Below are 22,460 nucleotides of genomic sequence, written 5' to 3'. Positions count from 1 at the left end.
TTTCATAACTGAACTTCTGTACTTAAATTATTTGATTCCAGTTAAAAAAAGTGATTTATATATAATCATCATGTTTTCCAGCTAGGGCAAATCCCATCCATTGAGGCAGAAAGGTTCAAGGTGAAAGCAATGGTAAGGTCCATTTCCATCTATCTAGGACCCTTTGAAACCACATTTTGAAAAAGCAAATGACACAAAGAGTTTGGGCATGGAATTCCAAGATCCATTTGGTGAGCCAGCTTCATCTTGAAACAGTAGTTTGGAATAGCTGAAGAAGCTTCTTGGATGAGAAGCGAAACATCTTCAAAGAAAAACAAGAAAGTCCATTTACCTCACGAAAAAGCACCTTTGAGTAGTTTGGAATGGTTTTTAAAAATGTAAAGAAATGAAAAAAATGGGTCCTTTGAATTAATTCTAATTCTATATGGAAGAAAGAACTCTGGAGAAAGATTGAAACAACAGGAGGCTTATTGAATCAGAACTGCAGATATCAATATAATCAGTGGTGGGATTCAAATATGTGAATAACTGGTTCTCTGTGTGGATGCCGCTTCCGGAAGTCCATTCTGGGCCTGTGCAACAAAAAATTAGCTACCGGTTCTGCCAAACTGGTGCAAAATGGCTGAATCCTACCACTGAATATAATGTCAAGATGGCAGCAAAGAGGTGCAGAGAATTAATTCTTGGCTGGCTGCCTTATGGTTGTTTGGATGTTTGCAGTTCAGGTTTAATAGTCCTAGTAAAAGAGAAATAGAAACTATACACTAGATATGGGCCCTGTGCAGTCACTCTGATCGAAACTATAAACCACTGTGTTGCTGATTTTCAGTGGTATGATTTTTCATCCTAATTTGTCCCACAAGTTCTTTTAAGATTTTTGTTTCCATCCTGGGTGTTGACAGTGTCATCTTTGTGTCTCTTGAAATTTCATTTAAAATAAATATATCACCTCCTTCCTTAACTAATATAATATGTAATGTCAATATAATGAAAACAGTCCCCAACTGTCTTCAAGACTTTTAGGGTGTCATTGACCTTATAATTGGGTGCTAGGATAGGAAAGGCTTTTAATTTATTCATTCAATTTGATTAATGCTGCTAATTAGTAGCAAGCAGGCTGTCTTTTCCTCTCTAACAGTTAATTTAAAAAAAGAAATTAAAAAAGAAAGATATAGGAAGATTTCAAAAAATGGAAAATGATGTTATCTGGACCCAGATATGTAATATTGTGAATAAAGCAATTGTGAAATAAAAATCTCCTTTAAAAACATCTTTATCATTGAACATTTAGTATTTTAATGTAAAAATAGTGAAGAATATTCACATCATGCTGTAAGAAACAGCTTGATGCAATATAGCTGTAAATATGTTTTGTTTGGGAAGCTAATCAACAAAGAGAGTCAAATCTGAGAACAAAATGTACTAACACAATGGCCTTAATTGTTGTTACAAGGTAATTATTGTTACTGAATTGTCTTGGCTATCTCTTGAAATCACTTTCTATGCATATTGGCTAGCGTGCTGGAAAGAATGCCAAAACAAATTTTGAATGAAATAGGTGGCAAAGAGGAGAATTTGGAATAACCATTTAATATGTGCTTAGGATTCAAGTGTCTGGATTCTTTTGGAGAACGCAGCACAAATACATTTATTTCAGACTGAAAGCCCAATTTCCTCTTGATAATGAATCTAATTTTGTTTTTGCTCTTGGATGGTTTAGTAGAAGGTGTGGAGGAATTGCTTCATAAGTGGTACAGTTATGGCCCAAACATAGTACATCACCTAAATTGTTTTGTACTAGCTGAAAACAGTTTTGCTAATGAAAGTTGGTTCTCTGAATTCTCACAATACATTTTTCATCCTCTAAGTGCAGATTTTATTCCCTAAATAGCACAACAGTGCCTAAACATATACAGCTCTCTAATTATATCATTCTGAGCACAGATACTCTTTATTTATGTTTACCACTTAGCACATGTATTTCTTATGTTTGGGGTTAGCTTTCCAAACTGCAATACAACCAAATAATCTTGACTTGTGAATCAAACTTTCTCATGCAGTTTTGGTTCCTTTTGATATGGAGTTGACATAATTTGACTGAAAATCAAAGTGATTTTCAAATCATTTTATCTCCCACTGGTCTTTTTCATTCCATACACTGGAGTATCATACCAGTGTGAGAGAACTCCTTTTCTCTGTGCTCTGTGGCATTATACTAAGGACAGGAAAGGGGGGTTTTCCGCCTTCCATGGGAAACTGAGAATAATTACTGTTGTGCCCAAATCCAAAATCATCCCATAATGCACCATAATTTCATTCCATACAGCATTAACCTTGTGAACTCTCAAGCTTCCTCCTTCTGTTATATATTCAAGATGGACAATATTTAATATTTATTTGCTATGTATATGTAGGGATGTGGGTCTATACATATGTTGTTCATAGTATGTTTAGGTGTGTGTCATGTATATGTTTCACTTTGAGAGCGGGCAACTAAATTTCATTTTTGATGTGTGCCATTGTGCCCACAGTATAAAAATGACAATAAAGGTTATCTTATCTTATCTCTATCTTATCTTAAATTCAAGGCATATTTATTTCTCTCATCCAGGTGCAAGAGGTTTTTCTTCTTTTTTCAGAGGGTGAAGATGGTGGTGGAGGCAGCAGCAATGATGATTTATCTTGCAGAGCTGCAGAGAATGTGGCTAGTGTGATAATAACATCTCCAGAGGATGCAGTGGCAAACTTTTTGCTGTTTTTGAGAGATGGTTGGAAGTGTACTCATTGACTTCTTCAAGCATTAGGGAGAAAGACTTGTTAAAAGTTATTGAACAGCTGCTCACTTTGAAGGCATGATCTTGAAGAATTCTAAGCAGCCTATGTCAGACACAATTTGTTTACTCCTGCCCAAAGTGATTAACTAACACTAATCACAATTCTCAGTTGATAAATACAACTAAAGCAGGGGTGTCAAACTGCCGTCCCACGGGCCGGATGCATCATAATGAAACCGCACCCACCCCATTGCCTGCAATGGCAAAAAGTCATGATACGTCGTGACACGTCACGTGACGTTGCAGGTTTGACACGCCTGAACTGAATGGTTTGGGAAGATAATTGAGATCTTGCAAACTCTTTCTTACAATTAATTCAAAGAAGAGGGGTGGTGAGCCTAAGGCTTATTCAAGCTCTTTCTCATAATATTAAACCGAATGCTGCATCTGGAAACAATCCATTTAAAGTATAAAGTCGCTTAATGACGTTATATTCTTTATTTTCACAGCAATATACAATTTCAAAGCTACCCAAGTGCCCCAGATATCACTACAGATTGGGGATGTGGTTCATATATTGGAAGACCATGAAGGTAAACATGAAAAATATACAGTACTTTTCATATTGTGACACCTTTGCTACATCAGCTTGAGCTTGGAGTTGTATATAAAATAACTTATAACTTTTTATCTGCAAACCATGGCTTTCTTTGTTGCTAAGTACTGCACATGTGAGGTGTGAATTAACATGGTCTCACTATTATTTAAGCTAAAACTGTGGTTGACTGTGGAGTACAAGTAAAGCTATTTCATATAAGGACTATTTAATAGAGATTGTTTGGTCTTGCAAATGTATATGTCACTCTCAATGGATTTTGAGTAGGGTGGACACTATTCAGGTAAAGTCCAGCTAATATCCCAATGTGATGGAGAATATGACTTACACGTAATCTTTGACTTATGACCAATCATTTGGCAACTATTAGAAATTATGACAGCGTTGAACGAAGTATTTTACAATTTGTTCCTGAAGTTACGGCCATTGTAGCAATCCTATGGTCATATGATAAAAATGTGGGAGTTTGGTAGACTGCACACACTTACAACTGCTGTGCTGCTGCAACTCTCCCCACCCAACTACTTCCCCCCATCTCAGCCACCCATCCAGCTCACTGTTATAAGCAAAACTCTGCAATTCAGAGAGAGTCACTGCCCACCAGTACAAGCAAAGCTGCTGGGGCCTGGGAAGACTCACAACTCACCTGGCCTGCCAGCCCACACAAAGCATCCAACTTACATTTACCTTGTGAAAACCACTACAAGCAATCTGAACTTTCACATTACATAAGTGTATTGTTATATTGTGATTACAAATCTCAACTTTCATATTACGTAAGTGTAATGTTACATTGTGGTAATGACAAATACAGAATTATTAATTCAAAAGAAAAGTTCTGGAACAGTGTTGCTTCTGAAAATTATCAAAATAGCACAGGATATAGAGAGAAAGAGAGAGAGAGAAAGAGAGAGAGAGAGAGAGAGAGAGAGATAAAGATCTAGATCTATCTACCTACCTACCTACCTACCTACCTACCTACCTATCTACCTATCTATCTAATAAAGTGGCTTATCTATTTTTTTTACCAGAAGAGGTCTCTCTTGAACTACAACATTGATTTAGATTATTAGAAAGTTGTTCTTACAAAGGATTAGCTACCTTAATAAGTGCAACATGATAGTCCAACATTACTATATCCTCAACTATACTACAACTTCTTAACTTATAATCAGTCATTAATACTTGAACAATTTCAGACCTCAATTATTAATGTTCCTCATTGTAACAATACAGCCATTGAGCAACTGGGGGGAGGGGCTGTAGCTTAGTGACTTTGATAACTAAGTAAGTGCCTTTGCCTTGGCTTACCTCCACGTAGGTATATGAACAGACATCACTAAACTGGTAACTGAGGGAACTGTGTCAATGCTTTCTGACAACAGAGATGAAACTGTGCTATGACATGGCTGCATAATAGACCTTCAGCTGGTTTCCTTTGTCCTAGCTGCTGTCCATGGTATCTTCTTAGCTTTTCTCTCCAAGAAACAATAGTCAAAGCAAAGTTCGCTCCTTCTGCTAAATTATAGTCCAATCTAAAAGGCCTAGGAGGTAAACAAGCATGTGAAAAGGATGCTATGGTACCTCCTTTTTTTAAAAAAAACAAGTTTTATTAGTTTTTTCATTTTACAGTGCTTAAGAATCACCGTGGTGGCAGGGCAATCAATTGTCCAAAAACAAAGTCATACTCCTAAAGATCAGATTAAATCATACAAAAAAAAGTTAAAAGAAAAGCACCCCTCTCTATTCCCTCTAGTAATATATTATATTCAAGTTAATGTATTTCAGTATAACTAAGTCAGTCAAAACAATCATCAATAAGATTTCATCTAAATAAATCCAAATCCTATATTAAGCTTTACTATTACAATTGCTATATTCCATATTGCTAACATAAATACATAATTAGCACTTCAAATGTCTCTCCATTCCTTTTTTTCATTAATACAATCAATATTCATTTATTAATATCATTCCTTCTTTTTTCTTAATCAGTAACATTTCATCTAAATAAATCCAAATCCTGTATTAAGCTTTACTATTTCAGTTACTATCTTCCATATAGCTAATAATTAGCACTTCGGGTGTCTCCCCATTCCCTTTTTCCTTAACATAATCAATAAACATTTTTTAATATCATTTCTTCTTTTTTTTCTTATTCTTCTTCCATTACAAAATAGCTATCCTTTCTAATAATAAAAAAATAATTCAAAGAAGAGAAGAGAGAAAAGAAAAAAACAAAGAGAAAAAAAGACAAAACAAACAAAAAATACCTTTCTATTTCTATTATACTTTATAATCTATCACTCCATCGATATCTGTGTCAAACTCCTTTAGCTTCCTCCCCAAATTACTATAACCACAACAAACATGTTAATATGTAGACAAACATCTTCTTATTAAATTCAAACCTTTAATTAATTTTTATTCACTCTAACATCTTATTTAACTGTCTTAAGCCATAAATCAATCCATATCTAGTAAGTCTTTAAATCCAATATATAGAGCCTTAAGTCACACTCTTAAATCTTATTCTAGCTTTCTTTTTATGCCAGACAGATTTCCATAACACCATCTCTATATCAATGAATAAGTCACTTTTTATGCCTTGTAGTATCCTTTGAGTCAAACAAAAGCGTCTCCTTTTCTGTTTTAAAGACCTAGCTTCTTTGTAGGTAATCCCTTGTTGTTTTAAAGAATCAAGTCTCCACATTTGAAACTGTTGAATAACAGGCTCAGTTATGTCCAATTTTGTAATTAATAATTGCTTATCCAAGCTATCATAGTTTTTAGTTAGTTGAGCTTGTCTGTTCATTTCTGTTGATTTTAAAGTTGTAAGTGGTTTAGTTACAGTCCTTTTTAGTTCCTCAGAGATCTCATCAGCATGCATGTGAAGTAAAGTAAAATCTTTTTAAATCTTAGTTGATTCCACTTCTGTTGTTTTTTGGTCTATAAAATACTCAGATATAGTCTGGGGGTCAATTTGTGAATTCAAAGCAAAATATCTGTTTTTTATTGCCATAGTACACTCTTTTATTTGGAAACATATTTGGTCAGTAGCTTTATAAAGTTTTTCCAGTATAAGTTTATAGTCAAGTTGAACATTAGATTTCTCCATTTCAAAAAAAAAAAAAAAATTAGAAACAATCTGTATCTTTAGTAGAGGCTGTGTTCAAAGAACATTTAATCAGTATCCACCCCCACAAATACAGCTGTTGAATTTCTTTATCTTTTTCTTTTTATGGTAGTCTGAAGATCAAAGCCAGTCTCACCATCAGAAAAAGAAACAATGCAATTTTAACTTTTTCCACAAGATGTCCTCAGTAGAATATAAAATCTCCTCCCAGACACCAGAAATATCATTAACAAAATCAGAAAACACAGAAAAAAGGAGAATTCTTCAGTTATAGACAAAGTCCAATAGTAGATTCAATATTAAAAATTTTTTCCAAGACCCCAAAGTGAATAAAAAAAGATAAAAATAAAAATAGAGAAAAAAATTAATCAATTTTAAATTAATTCAATCCATAAGCTTCTTTTTTCTACACTCACCAATGCTGCATTCTCAGAGCAGGGAAATGATTTCAAAACAAGGACCTCCTCAGTGGTAGCCACCCCTCCAGGGCAGCTTTTTGACCCGATTAAGGGTCTACCGGCAGTGGAGAATCAGCTGGCGAAGAGAGCAGTCTCTTTGCAAAGCTGTGAGCTCTGCGATCTGGAACCAGAACTGCGATGGTACCTCTTGAATGGCAGATTCAACTAGACATGGGAGCTTTTATTTTAATCAGAGAAAAAGCAAAAATAAAATAAAATAAAAATAAACTAGAAGAAAAATAACATTTTTACCTTAATCCCTCATCTCAGATGAGTTTGGATCTGCATTATACATGAAACCTATTATCAGTGCACAGCCTGTGCATTATTTTTGGGATAGGGACCTAAAGAAACTAAAGCAGACGTTCTAAAATTTCATAGTTTGAAAATGATTAGAAAGTTTTCTTTCCCTTCTTCTTGTGAAACTGAACAGTGGGAATTCAAGTCAGCTATAAATAAAGATGCTTGCAGCAGATAGGTGAGCAATGGAATTGACATTCATGAAATGCAGCCACCGCCACAAACTTAAATCTCTTTGGATGGTAAAAGTCATAGAAGCCAGGGCTATCAGTAACTAGTGAGAAAGATATTGATGGATCAGGACATCTAAAATCAGCAATACAAGCCTCTCATTACTAGTGGAGGAGAGAGAGAGAATGAATTACTGTTTTCAAACTTCCCATCCGTGCTTCTGCTAGGCACCTGGCTGTCCATGTGGGGTTGGGGAAAGGAAAAAGATGCATGGTTGCATAGCTTTTTATTTAATTCAGCTTTGAGGTTCTTCTGATCATTTTATGTGTCAAGAAATCACATTTCAGCATTCTGCAACTGGACACTCTCAAGATGTACTTGTTTGCAACTCCCAGAACTTCCAGTTATCAGGCTCAGGAGTATAGGAATTTCTGGGAGCTCCATGAAACATTTTCCAGTATTTTTGGATTATAACTCTCCATAGGTTTGGAACAAGGACAGTTTAGTGTCTGTATACTTGGAAAACATAGAAAGTATTTTTCCTTGCTTTGAAAAAGCAAAAAGCAAACAAAATTAACATGATTATTATTAGCATATGGAGTCTACAATGCTAATGCAGAATAGTAGTTTGACTCCTAATGACACATTTGCCTATATGGATAAATTCAACAGCCCAGTTCAAGGATAACTGGAAAACATGGCTTTCAGATACATGAATCTGTGCTGGTTCTTGAATTCTTTTAAAAGCCAGAGGTAAAATCAAACATTTATTTCTGGTTTTCAACAACCCAGAGACGTGACATTCAATCTTGGAGAATTACTACAGTACTCGTTTAAATTTAGAGAAGTCATACAAGTCAGGTCTGTTTTTGGATGTAGCTATAGATCATTTAAATCTTTCCTATCTTTCTGCCATCTTTCTAGGAAAGCAATGTTAGAGGAAATGTACAAATTAAACCATTCATTTGGTCAACAATGTCGTACCACAGACAATCATGGGTATATTTCACTTTTCCCATGTTACACCTTTGCTCTGCAAGCTACACTGCTTTCCAATTTGCTTCTTGGTGCAATTCAAGGTACTGTTTATTACTAAGACAGCTGTACAAAGCATGGAGCCAGAGTGCTTGATGGACAGTTTTGCTTCCATTGTTTCTAGGTTGGATCAAAGCAGCATCCTTCAGTTCATCTATTAGGGATTGTCATTGGATGGAACCTAGGAAATGGTTCTATTCTGTAGCTGCACCTGCCCCCTGGAAAGCCATACTATACTGCTTATGGTTCAACTGGGTCTGACTCTGCTGGTTTAAAAACATACTGGGGTCACTGGAACAATCAAACTCATGCTATTGGTATATGGTTGTCTTTGGAAGCCACTTTGTGTTGATCAATTAATCAATTGGGAAGGGTGTTATTTGTTTGTTAAAATATGCATGTATTTATATTGTATTCCAATTCCTGTTAGACAACCCGAACTGCATAGGTGACATGAATGGTTGAATGAATGAATGAATGTACAACCATAAAACCATATTTTAATAGATAGGCCAGCTTTTTTTCTCAACTATATTGTGGGAATGTGCTGTCTTCAGTGAGACTTAGTCCCAGGGTAGTACTTGTAGAGTAACTGTTAAATAGCAGAAGCTGTGTGAGGGGACAAAATCTAATACAATGATATGGTTCTCTTTTTTAAATCATAGATTGGTATAGGGGATACTTGGTCAGACATAAAGAAACTGAGGTGAGTTTATCCTATTATCATCGTAATTGTTATTACTGAAGTGTTATAACTTGCTTTTTTCTCCTTGTGTACAGAGGAGAAAATGACTAAGAAAGAATAAAGAAAGACAAAGAACTTTACTTCATCTAAATTACTTTTCATAACATCAACAGTCTTTGTAAGATCAATTTTGGATGTTAGATATCAATGAATACTGAAAAGAGTGGAATTACAGATTGGACAGATCCAAGTCCATCTCCATCATACTATAACAGGTTCTTTGACTTAGTAAAAAAGATTCATTATCCAGCGTTATTTACCATCACTGGTAAACAATAAAATATCTCTTGTTATATCCTTGATCTTTTCAAAAGGAAAAGTCAGGGAATACATTTGGGACATTCAGCATGTGTTGCTAGAGAGGGACTGCTGTATCATTTGGCCAGGCATGGTCAAAAATCAGTAGCAAAAGAAGATAGGTGGTATGGCCAGTACTCAGTGGTTAGTGCTTTTTTGTATACCTTGCAAAGTATGGAACATTATAATAATAATTTAACTCAGTCTTGTAGTTCAATTATTAAAGTATCATAGCTTCACCAGAGTTGGCTTCTAAACCTCTACTTTCATAGTGTCGACTTTTCAACTGTTCAAGGAAGATATTTTTGGGGAAATATAACAGCTGTGTTTTTTCCTTCAATTCCAACAGGGAATATTTCCAAAATCTTTTATCCACATCAAAGAAATTGCTGCTGAGAAGAAAAGGTATTATATATAATATACATTTGTTAGATACCTTAACTTGTTTTGGTGAAAATGTGGTATATTAGAAACACATCTTGTTAAGTCCTTCGCGAAATGGCAATGACACGAGAAGCAGTTGTAGTTCTCAGGAACCTCTTTATTTCTGTTCAGCATACTGGTTACAAGACGCCGACAATGCCCAAATCTCCCTGCCCCTTTTATAGGCGATTCCCGGGCCAAACTGTAACATTTGGCACGCTTGCACCCGCGCATGCGCATGAGTGCTGGCAACAGCCAGTATGGTCCCGGGCAGCTTGCACCTGCCCGGGACCGTTGCAATGCCCCGAGCCTGCTCTCACAGGCTCAGGACATAACACCCCTTCCCCCCCGGCTAAGACTATGATCATACAAATAATAATATACAACCCAATACGAGTGTGGAACCCATACTAGCTTTGTACCCGTTATTCCTTTTGCTTCTATTGTTCCCCAGTGTTCTATTTTCCTATGTGTACAGGAATACTCTCTGTTAACTCTGTTTTGCCAGTAGGGTTACAAAATCTTCTAAATACTTAGGAGATCTTTTAGCTTTCTGTGACCTCCTGACTTCTGGGTACCTTCCGAGTATCCCTTGACTGAGGGGTGATGTATGCCTGTTCCCCTTGCTAGGCCCTGGTGATCCCCAAGGACTGTGCTCCAATGCCTGGCCTGCTTGCTTGCCCACCGGGCTCGTCAGGCCAGGGCTTCTTTCTCTGTTTGACCTGGTTGTCCTGCCTGGCTGCAGGCTCTCTGGCTCTCTTAAGTGACTGTCACTGTTGGGCAACTCTGTAGAATGTCCCAGGTCTGTCCTAGACCTGTCAAGAGGTTGTCTTTCCCCGTGTTCCCGTTCTGTACCCGAGCTTGCTGGGGTTTCAGTACTGTCCCAAAACTCAGTTGTCCCCTGGGTGATGCCAGAGGTGTTGTGGTCGGGATTCGGTTCCTCGACCACCTCCCTGTGTGCTTGCCCCCTTCTAGGGACAGGGGCAGTGTTGGGTCAACTAGACGGAATGTGTGCCAGCTCTCTTGCAGGGTGTGGGTTGTTTGGACGCTCCCGGGTATCCTCCCTGACTGGAGTACTGAGTGATTCGGGTGAGTAGTGATTATGCCCCTGGGGTGACTCTCTGGCTGGAGTAGGCACTGGTGCCTGGGTTCTAGTTGGGCTCCATGAATTCCTGTGTGGAGCACTCGCGGAATCTCGGAATGAGCTGTCTGTAGTTCCCTCGTCAATGATAGGCGGCAGCCCGCACTCTTCCCTTTGCCCATAGGGGTCCCCCTCCCCCCCTGGAAAAGACCCAGGAGTCTCAGTGGGAAGGTCCCGTCTAGGGCGGAGCTGGTTGATGTGTCATCGCAGGACACGACCGTCATCCAGGGAAACCTCGTAGGACAAAGGACCTGTGACCCTGGACACAGTGGCAGGGACCCATGAATGACCAGGCCCGTAGTTACGAGTCCAAACCGGGGCACCCACAAGCAATTGTCTAGGTGCCCTGGGGTGTGTGATTGTGGAAGGTAGTCTGTCCGGGTGCAACCGGTCAAGCTTGGTAGTCAGTTTGCGCCCCCAACGAAGTTCAGCTGGGGTCCTCCCAGTAGAAGTGGAAGGTGTAGTGCGATAAGAAAGGAGGAAGTCAGCCAACCTGTGATGCCAGTCTCCATAGGTAATTTTCTTCAAAGCGTCCTTGGTGATGCGAACCATGCGTTCAGCCATACCGTTGGTGGACGGGTGGAAAGGCGCAGAGGTGGCATGACGAATCATGTTGGCCTGTAAGAAAGCTTGGAATTCGGAAGAAGTGAATTGAGGGCCATTGTCAGGTACGAGGACATCAGGAAGCCCGTGTGCAGCAAAAATCCCCCTCAGTACTTGAATAGTCTTTGCAGTGGTGGTGGAAGAGACAGGTACAACCTCAAGCCATTTTGAATGGCTGTCAACCAGGACCAAGAAGAATTGACCTGAAAGGGCCCAGCGTAGTCAATGTGCACCCTAGACCATGGAGACTGTGTTTCCTCCCATCTATGTACAGGAGCTTGGGGCATTTCAGGGCATGAGCGTTGACAAAGATGGCATGCATGCACCTTAGCCTCAATGTCTCTGTCTAACCCAGGCCACCACAAATGGCTGCGCGCAAGCGCCTTCATACGTACAATGCCAGGATGACCCTCGTGGAGGGAACCTAAGACCCTAGTCCTCATTGAGGCAGGGATGACAACTCTGTTCTCCCAAAGCAGACAACCCTGGAAAGTGGATAACTCGTTCCTTTTGGACCAGAAACTCTGAAATTCAGTGCTTGGACAGCTCTCTGGCCATCCAGATAAAACCCAAGATAGGACACGAGAAAGTGTGAGATCTGTGGCTGATTCAGCAGCCACATCCCTGGAATCTAAAGGGGACTCAGGCAAGGCCTGAATGGAGAGGATATTGATTGTTGATGCAGGGTCAACCTCTATTACTGGCAGGGGTAATCTACTGAGGCCATCAGCGTGGCCCATTTCTTTCCCAGGTTTGTGAAATAAGGAAAAATCATAGGCAGACAGAAAGATAGACCATCTCAGCATTCTGGGGGAGACGATTTGGGGAGTTTGTTTATGTGTGGTAAACAGCCCCAACAAAGGCTTATGGTCAGTGAAGACTGTGAAATGCCTGCCATATAGGAAATCATGGAACTTTTTGATTCCAGCAACAACAGCTAAAGCTTCCCTGTCAATTTGAGCATAATTTCGTTCTGCAGAAGAAAAGGTTCTGGAGTAATATGCAACAGGAACCTGAGTTCCATCTGGTCTGAGATGGCTTAGTACGGTTCCCACTCCATAAGGAGAAGCATCACAAGCGATGCACACAGGAAGGGATTCATTGAAATGTGCGAGCACACTGTTAGAAGTGAGTAAGGCCTTAACCTCATTGAAACTTGCTTCGTGTTTTTGTGACCACTGCCACACTGCCTGTTTGTCCAGGAGCCTATGAAGAGGCTTGACTACACTAGCCTTGTTTGGAAGGAAGGAGTTGTAAAAGTTCAGAAGGCCCAGAAAGGCCTGTAGTTCGGCCTTGGACTTTGGCCTAGGAGCATGCATAATAGCTTTCAATTTGGATTCAGCAGGGTGAATCCCGGTAGCATCAATTTTGAATCCCAGAAAATCTGTAGAAGGCACCCCAATTTTACATTTGTCCTTCTTAAGTTTGAGGCCCGTTTTCCTGAACCTCAGCAGGACAGCCCTTAATCTCTCAGCTAAGTTGTGTGTAGAGTCTCCAGCAATTAAGACATCATCAAAATAGGGGCAAATCCCTGGTATACCCCGTAGTGTGTTTTCCATTATGCTTTGGAAAATTCCAGGAGCCACATTTACTCCAAATTGTAACCTCTTTACCTTGAATGCCCCCCTGTGGGTCACAATGGTTTGAGCTACAGCAGCAGCATTGTCAACAGGCAACTGTTGATACGCCTGAGCTAGGTCAAGCTTTGCAAAAACACGCCCCCCCTTGAGGGAGGCCAGAATATGACTGACCACGGGAACAGGATAGGCATGTTGCTGCAATGCCTTATTCAGAGTGCATTTGTAATCTGCACAGATGCGAATGTGCCCATTTGCCTAAAGAGGCGTGACAATGGGGGTCTCCCAAGGACTGGAGTCGACAGGTTCTAAAACTCCTTGCTGAATCAATTTATCTAATTCGGTGTCAATTTTACCTTTCAAGGCAAAAGGAACCCTTCTTGCTTTAATTCTAATAGGGTTGACAGTGGGGTCTAATTTCAGTGACACAGGGGGTCCTTTGTACGTGCCCAGCTGTGGGCTGAAAACATCTGCAAATTCTTTGCAGACTTCTTGTAGGTCTACTGTTTGCAAGCTACTGAGCCCTGTGATGTGTATTCCCAAGGCCTCAAACCAATCGAGTCCTATGAGACTCATTCGCTCACCCCCTACTACTATTACAACTAGTGGACCTTCAAAATCCTTATACTGTACGTTAAGGGTGGCCTCCCCCTTAACACACACTCTGGAGTTTTGAAAGTCTGTTAACACAATGTCGGAAGGCCTCAGCTTGGCCTGAAATCCGCTGCCAGAAAAAATCTTCCTAAACGTGTGCATGGAAATGATTGAAAGTGCAGACCCTGTATCCAGTTCCATAGCCAATGGAACCCCTTGTAGCTTCACTTTAAGTGACAGCTTTTTCTTAATGGGCTTGTGTGTGCCTGTCCTATAAATGCTTCTTCGCGAAGCACAGAAACCCACCCTGTTTTGGCTGGGGACCCTGGTACCTTTCAGGCGCAATTCTTCCCGAGGTTGTACCTTCTGACGGCCCAGACACACAGCTGCAATGTGTCCCTGTTTTCCGCATGCCCTACAGATAGCGGAGCGGAATCTACAGTCAGTCCTCTTGTGGCGACCTCCACAATCGAGGCACTTGGGGAGAGCTGAAGAGCTTTCCTTCTGTTTCCCTTCTTTCGTGGGGTAGAGACGGTCTACTTCATCGTCAGGATCCTCCTCTGGGTTCCTTTGGACACCTTCCTGGTGCATGGACACAGCTTCTGGAGTGCTTCTGATCGGCCTCATGTTCTTGATGGCGCCGCCCGCTGCCTCTTCTGCAGTAACCTCTCTCAAGGCATCTTGGAATGATAAGTCTTCTTTAGCGAAAAGTCTCTGCTGCAATTCTCTATGCCTCAGTCCGCATACAAATCTGTCTCTCAGCCGTTCTTCTAGATCCTTGAACTCACAGTGTTTAGCGGCTTTTCTCAGCGCAGCAATGTATTCTTTGGCTGATTCTACGGGTCGCTGATCCCTCTGTTCGAAGGTGTGGTGCCAAGCGATTATGGACAACTTGGGCTGGAAGTGTTCCTTTAGTAGTTTTTTGAGATCTGTGTAGTTAACAGATTCTAGAGGTACAGGTGCTGCTATGTTTTCAGCGATTTTGAATGCGTCTTGACCGCAAACGCACAGCAGAGTGGAGGCTTTTAAACTATCTTCTCTTACTTGATTGACTTTAAGATAGTTTTCCACCCTGGCTACGTAGGACTCCCATCTTTCCGAATAGAAGACATCAAATTCTGAAAGTCTTCCAACTTTTGCCATTTTTGTAGAAAAGGAAGGGTCTATCAGCCAGCTTACCCCCGATGTTCGCTGGATTGGCGGGTAGCCGCTGAGTTAACGCCGCTCCTACTGCTCAGGACTCTAGGGTAAGCTTACACCTGTCTTCAGTCGATGTAAGGACATCCCACCTTGGTCGCCAGTGTTAAGTCCTTCGTGAAATGGCAATGACACGAGAAGCAGTTGTAGTTCTCAGGAACCTCTTTATTTCTGTTCAGCATACTGGTTACAAGACGCCGACAACGCCCAAATCTCCCTGCCCCTTTTATAGGCGATTTCCGGGCCAAACTGTAACATTTGGCGCGCTTGCACCCGCGCATGCGCGCGAGTGCTGGCGACAGCCAGTCTGGTCCTGGGCAGCTTGCACCTGCCCGGGACCGTTGCAATGCCCCGAGCCTGCTCTCACCGGCTCAGGACTTAACACATCTCAATAAAGAAGAACATGTTGTAACCAAACGAAACCAAATGTCCCTTCTTGTTCTATGGTCCTTCTTGTGGTTAAGATCAATTCAATATACAATTTGGGATCAGATGCCAACAATCATGTTCAGTAATACTTTAGGGAATTTGATAAAAATAGTGATAAAGTTATACTTTCTTTTAAAGCTGCTGGACTGGTATATGAAACATGATATCTTTTAATTGTTATGAAGCATGGTAGTAAAGCTGAAAAAAGTTGAGAGTCTTCCTATTTTTTTAATACTGAATGTTCAGAGGCTGTTGTCTTTGTAAAACCCACAAAAGCATCTGGAGAGTAGCTGGAGTGGTGCTATATTATTGAATTTCCCATCTGATCCAAATGCATAATTCTTATGTGAATTCCACTTTTAGATGTAGATAAAATGTCATACTTTATTTGTGGTTAAAAAAATCCTCATACAATTAAAAATGACCCTCAGTGAAGCAGATTTTTATCATGAAATAGATTTATCCATGGTTAGCAAGCCACATACCATGTAGCTAAGTTCTCTCAATAACAAACCACATTTTTGCCTAACATGATGGCTTGGTTCATATGACTTGCTAAGATGTAAAGGGATTTGATTAGTATTGTCTTACCCTTTGTTGTGTTTAAACCTTGCCTTATAGTTTAGCTTATTGTGTGAATGGAGCCTATGTTTGCAGAACAGTAATTAGCATACAGTCATTTATCTATCCTGACCATGTTGGGCAGACATGGTCCAACCTCACCATGTCTGGAAGTCCAAAAAACATGAGAAGGTATTTGAAAATCTTGTGGTTAGTTAAACAGTGTTCCAGAATTGCAATGTTTTCACTGAAGCAAGGCTTATCTCTTTTATGTCTTTTCTGATTTCATTCTTTCATCTACTCTCGTTACTTCTCAGCACTGCATTTATAAGCAAATATTCATGAGATGTATGGGACATCTAGTATAGAATGGCTTAGTGACTAGAGGAGCCTATCTGAGGGTCAGTTCAGGATTGTCTATCTCAAATATCTGTCTGTGAGATGTTTAACTACGGACCCAGCATCCATAGCTGACTGTTCCACTTCTGGCTCTTCACTTGGGGTTGCTGATCACGTGTATAATGTTAAATTGTATTATAATACAGTATTTATGCTTTGGTTCAGAAATGCGGAAAATGTAATACCTGCTGAGATTCCATTGGTACAAGAGGTTACCAGCACATTATGGGAATGGGGTAACATTTGGAAACAACTGTATGTGGTGAGTTATTCTTCCTTTCTTGCAGGGAAATTTTATGACTGCCCAGGAAGAAGCTTTAGCTGTATTAAGTGCCACGTCAGTAGGTTTAGTTATCCACCAATCCAATGTATTTTGCATTTAATTTTATGAATATATAACTGCTCTGAAAGTGCTTGTAAAGAAGAAACCCCTTCATTGCAAGATTTAGCTTCAATTATTTAAGAGGCTGTTGTGCAATTCCACTTTTGAGTGTTATGTGATTTTGAATGATCTTTAATGCACCATGCACAAATGCACTGCTAGGAGAAAGTGAAAGCTCTCGTGATTTAGGACCTACTCCTTTTGCTTATGCAGAAAAACTATTCTTATACTTTTTCTAAACAGCAGATCGGCTTCTTTTTTTTAATGCACTGCGTAACCTGTCCGATTTAAAGAAAATGAATTTTGTGTACCCAAAGATCACATAAGTATAAAGTTTCAGTGAAGGAGAATTTTTGTAGCTCAGGGTTGAAATGAGGGGCCCTTGGTGCTCTCTGAGCTTGCTTGTTTTCTTGCAAACATTTCATTATCCTAACTAGGTAATATCATCAGTGCTAGTTCAGATTAGTCCAGACTAGCACTGATGAAGTTACCTAGTTAGGGTAATGAAACATCTGCAAGAAAACAAGCAAGCTCAGAGAGCACCAAGGACCCCTCAGTATAAAGTTTATTTTGAATAAAGGAGGGTCATTTTGAAAAGGAATATATGGATGAGAAAAATGAGAATAGGTCAAAGTAAACAACAATTAAGCTACAAAGCAAAAACTTAAAATATATCTTTTGAACTCATCCTGAAAGGGTCCAGGACAGTTTGGCAATCCCTTCTGTTTCCTCATCACAAGCAACTGGATTGATAATTGATTATACTTCAACAAAAAGTTCCAGAGGTAGTAGATTAATTTAAAAAGCATGGGACTAGCTTTTTAGTAAATCTCCAAGGGAGCAGAAGAGCCTAGTGGATCAGAAGGAATTATTGGAAAGCTGTCGCAACTTAGAGCAGTTGCTTCATTTTCTCTGTAGTAGAGCAGGAGGCATGCAAACAATTTTTAATCAAGAAAAAAAAATGTCATTACTATGAAAGGAAGGTTATTTTAAAATTGCCTGGAGGGTTAAGTCCCTATGTCATGTTAAGAAACACAATAATCCTTCTGTTGGAGTGCTGAGTTTTGGTTTATGCCAACTTTTTCTATTGTGTGATCATGCTTGTGGTCTTACCTCTGTTTTGCATTGGTCCACCCTACTTTCAATCACAATAAAGCACTAAGCCTTGTCAACATAAACGGAAGTTTATGTTTTTATATCTATTATATTTTGATCCCCAGGGTTTTTGTAGATTGGGAAAAACAGAATCGCTTCCACTTAGAGAAAATATACTTATTCTGCTGTCATACAGGGGTTGCTTAACCACAGTGAGAAACAGCAACTGACATCTTAAGCAAGCTGAAGTTTGAATTGTTTTCTCTTTCAGGCAAACAAGAAGGAACACTTCCGGCAGGTACAAGCAATGATGTGTGAGTTAATGGAGTGGAGATCACAACTCCTCTCAGGGACATTGCCCAAAGATGAACTGAAAGAACTGAAACAAAAGGTCACTTCCAAAATTGATTATGGCAACAAGTAAGTTCTGATGTTACTATCAATGTGTTTCAGAAAGGGAATTACCTTGGGCATACTGCAAGCTGAGATGCCTTTGTTTTGCTAACCCTGACATTGCTTTTAAGAACGCTATAATAAAATATATGTTACCATTTTTCACCCAGGCATATTAGGAGAATACTAATAAGACATTCTAAATGTTGTATTGTCATAACTGCCACTTACAAATTACCTTTGTTATGGACCTAACATAATGTCCCACTCGGGTCAAGCTTAACTCCTGGTGACCTTATCAACCCATTAGTGTACTTTTCTTCACAAAGGCACAAAAGTCATTTGTCACTGCCTTCTTTTGGGATTTCTTTTTCAATTTTCCATTCTGGTCTAACTTTTGGATTTTCTGGTATTCTCCCAATCATATATTAATCAACTCTATTTAGCTGGTCTAACATCAGGGATATGCTGTCGCCTGCTCTATGTTGCATACCATTATTTTCTTCTGCCCTTCAAAGACAAGTTGCCTAAAAAGAATTATCAAAGTGATTTTATGATTTTATGTTGCTTATAAGTTGTATCTTCTTCTTCTCCTCATTATTTTGGCTGTTTAGGGTACTTATTTTTGTTTTACTTTCTTGGATCTTGATCTTCTTTTACTTTTTATTATTGCTTTGCTACCCAAAGTCACAAACTTTGAGTGGGATATAATATGCATATAGTACATATACTACATCTGTTATGCTGCATTTTAAAACAACCGTGGAGAAAAAGATAATGTGGCTGATAAATATTTCATATTCAAAATTTGTCTATAGAGGCAACAAAAATAGATGCTTGGGTAGGGATACTTTAGAATAAGATAGACTGTTGTATGGAATGGAGACCTCAGATTTTTAATTTGCATCTCATCTAAATGAAAAAAAAAACCCAGAAAACACATAAGTATCCTTCATTTATTAGGCAAACATGGAATGAGTTTTCAAAAACTATTTTAGGGCATTTTTTAAAGTGGCTTTTGCAAAATGCAATCTTTTTATTTCTGCATATCTTTGTTTAAGCATTGGTGGTCTAAAAGAAGAAAAATGTTTAAAGCAATAAGTCATGTAAAAAGTATAGAGATATATAAAGTACAGGCAGATTCTTAAGGGATCTCAGAGAACGATGGTATGATTCTGCTTTACTAGATGGAAACAGTTAATACAAATATAGAAAGGTTTTTTTCCCCCTTTTTTTGAAGATGGGACCAATCAGTTCTTTTCTAATCTTCTGGTAGTCCCCCAGTGCTCCAAGATTTTTTAAAGATATGATATAATGGTTCTGAGATAACATCTGCCAGCTCCTTCAGAACTCTAGGATGTAATCCATCTAGAATGTAAATCCTGGTGATTTACATTCATCAAGGTCAGACAGGTATTCTCTTACCATTTTCTTGCTTGTTTTAAGATTTATTTCTAGTCTATTTTTTACAGATGTTTTTGGTAAGTTGGGCTATAGTTTCTTTTTGTGTGAAGACTGATGCAAAGAATGAGTTACGCAGGTCTGCTCTCTCTCCCTCTCTCTACTGCAGCAGTTCTCAACTTATGGGTCGTGACCCCATTTGGGGTCGATCAACCATTTCACGCGGGTCGCCAAGCAAGGCTGTCCGCCATTTTTTTCCCCCTTTTCCGGCGGATGCCTTACCTCCCTTGGGCTGGGACAGCTGGTGGCCCAGCCGGTGGTCGGCCTACTCCATCTCTGCTGCTTGCCAGCTACGCCTCGGCCGGCGCAGGGGGTGGCACCACGCATGCGCAGTGCTCCCGGGCAGGGAAAGTCATCGACTTACGACCGGTTTAGTCCTTGACTTACGACCGGTTGGGGGTCGTGGCATTAAAAAGGTTGAGAACCACTGCTCTACTGCCTATTACTTCCTTACCATCTTTTTTCTTTAGTGGATCAACTAAAGTATAGTTTTCCCTCTAGTTCCCTCCTCTCCCTTTTGGATTACAAAGTTGTCAGCTAAGTTAGTTAGGAATCTGTTCAATTTCTCACTAGCTGCAGAGTTTGTCTCCCAGTTGATATATGGATAGTTAAAGTCTCCCATTACTACTGTGGTATGTTTCCTACATGCATTTGTAAATTGGTTAGCAAATAATTCATTTATTTCTTCTGCTTGGTTGGGTGGCCTGTAGTATATGCCTATAGCAATGTCATTCCCCCCCCCTTTTATATTGACTCATGGATTCTAGGAGGTTTTCATCCTTGGTTTTGTGTATTTCTGTAGAGATGTAGTAATCTTTTATATATAATGCAACTCCACCTCCTCTTTTGTTAGGTCTGTTTCTTTTGAATAGTTTGTATCCTTCCATCAGTACATTCCAGTCATGAGTTTCATCCCACCAAGTTTCAGTAATGGCAACGATATCATATCTGCCTTCATGTACTAATACTTCACCCTGTTTGTTCCCTAAACTTTGAGCATTAGTGTATAGGCATTTGAGTCCTTTATGGATCTTGGCTATATTTCTTATATCTCCTACTTTGTAACTGGGATTTAAATCCTTTCCATCACTATCTATTTCATTATGTTTTTCTTTTTAATTTTTTTTCTCTTTAATCCCTTCCTTATATTATTGGTTATCTAGTGGTTTTTGCTTGGAATTAGGTTCTTTAGGTCGTGAAGTTTGCCCCCCCCTCAATTTTAGTTTAAAGCCCTTTTGATAAGATGAGCCAGTCATTTTCCAAATATATTGTTTCCAGTTCTTGTGAGGTGCAATCCATCCCTTGCCAATAGCATTCATCTAGGTCAGCGATTCTCAACCTATGGGTCGCGGCCCCATTTGGGGTCGAACGACCATTTTATGGGGGTCGCCAAACAACGCGATCTGCCATTTTCCCCCCTCAGGGGGTCGCGCTGCGCATGGGGGCGCCGCGTATGCGCGTCATGCATGCATGGGGGTGCCGCGCATGCGCGTCGTGCCACGCATGGGGGCGCCGCGCATGCGCATCGCGCCGCACATGGGCGGCGCGTCCGTGTGACGGGGTCGCCGTCACACAAAGGTTGAGAACCGCTGATCTAGGTAATGCAGACCATGGTCTAGGAAGCCAAAGTTCTGTTGAACTTTGAAAGTTGAAGATTGAAGATATGTAGAAGACTGAAAGCTCTTCATTTCATCTTTGCAAACTACAATTACTCAGACTTCTCAAAGATTGTTTCTTTCATTGCAAAATCATGGATATTAATTAAATTCATGGTTCTATTCAGGATACCATTCATCATTATGCAAATTGTATTTTCAAAGGAGATTATACCCTCATGACTATCTGTTAACCCAAACTTTTTTGCTATGCATCAGACATACTGCTTGGTTTTGCGTGAATGTCTTAAGTTTTAAATCACATCTCAGAGATAAACAAACATCAGCCAAATTTCAAACAACTTGAAATGAAACCTAAGATATTTGTAGCGTGATGTCTATTTGAAATTAAAGAATGGTTTTTAATGTTGCAGGATTCTTGAGCTGGACCTCATTGTTAGAGATGAAGATGGCAATATTTTGGATCCTGACAAAACCAGTGTCATCAGTCTCTTCCACGCACATACAGAAGCTACAAAAAAAATCACAGAAAGAATTAAAGAAGAAATGGTACGGGGTTTGCATTCCATCTTTTTACTCTCAAACAGAGGTTTCCTTATTTATTCCCACAAAGGATTAATCTGTAAAAGCATCAGGAACAGTTTAGCAATCATTTCTCCTTCCTGATTCATTACGCATATTAAAATATCTCTTCACGTCAAGTATTTATCCTGAATTCCCAGCTTTTTTAAAATGCTGATTTCAATCCATCAATAAACCAATAACATAACTTAGACCAATTGACACACATATTGGTGCAGACCAAAAGGCCTACAGCAAGCTTTTTTAAAAAGTCAGATATACTTTACCTGGTCTTTTAAAACAATGTGCAGTGGTCAACCTTTGTAAAAAAAAATGGGGAGGGGAGATAAAATTCAGAAGGGAGGACAAGACCTTCCTTATTATCCATGTCCGTAGACTCTAAGTCAAACCATGGTTTGTATGAAGAAAATTAAGTAGTGCACTGATTCAAATTTTCTAAAAGCTAGTAACTTATACTACATTCTGTGCTATCCAA

At 39.5% G+C, this 22,460-nt stretch overlaps 1 protein-coding gene across 1 annotated transcript in view; it reads left to right on the top strand.

Annotated features, from left to right (window-relative positions):
• The window catches only part of DOCK2 (dedicator of cytokinesis 2), a 308,188-nt gene that overhangs the window by 8,162 nt on the left and 277,566 nt on the right, over positions 1–22,460 (top strand). Inside the window, exons 2-7 of the mRNA XM_039353200.1 lie at positions 3,284–3,367; positions 9,156–9,196; positions 9,882–9,937; positions 16,622–16,718; positions 18,205–18,353; positions 21,817–21,952. Coding sequence (XP_039209134.1) covers positions 3,284–3,367; positions 9,156–9,196; positions 9,882–9,937; positions 16,622–16,718; positions 18,205–18,353; positions 21,817–21,952 — 563 coding nt within the window. The remainder of the gene's footprint in view (positions 1–3,283; positions 3,368–9,155; positions 9,197–9,881; positions 9,938–16,621; positions 16,719–18,204; positions 18,354–21,816; positions 21,953–22,460) is intronic.

This window comes from Crotalus tigris, unplaced genomic scaffold (assembly GCF_016545835.1).
Source record: "Crotalus tigris isolate CLP2741 ecotype Arizona unplaced genomic scaffold, ASM1654583v1 scf7180000017568.12009008, whole genome shotgun sequence".
NCBI lineage: Eukaryota > Metazoa > Chordata > Lepidosauria > Squamata > Viperidae > Crotalus > Crotalus tigris.
The sequence above is the reverse complement of the archived record's forward strand: the minus strand, read 5'-3'. Positions and strand labels throughout refer to the sequence as shown.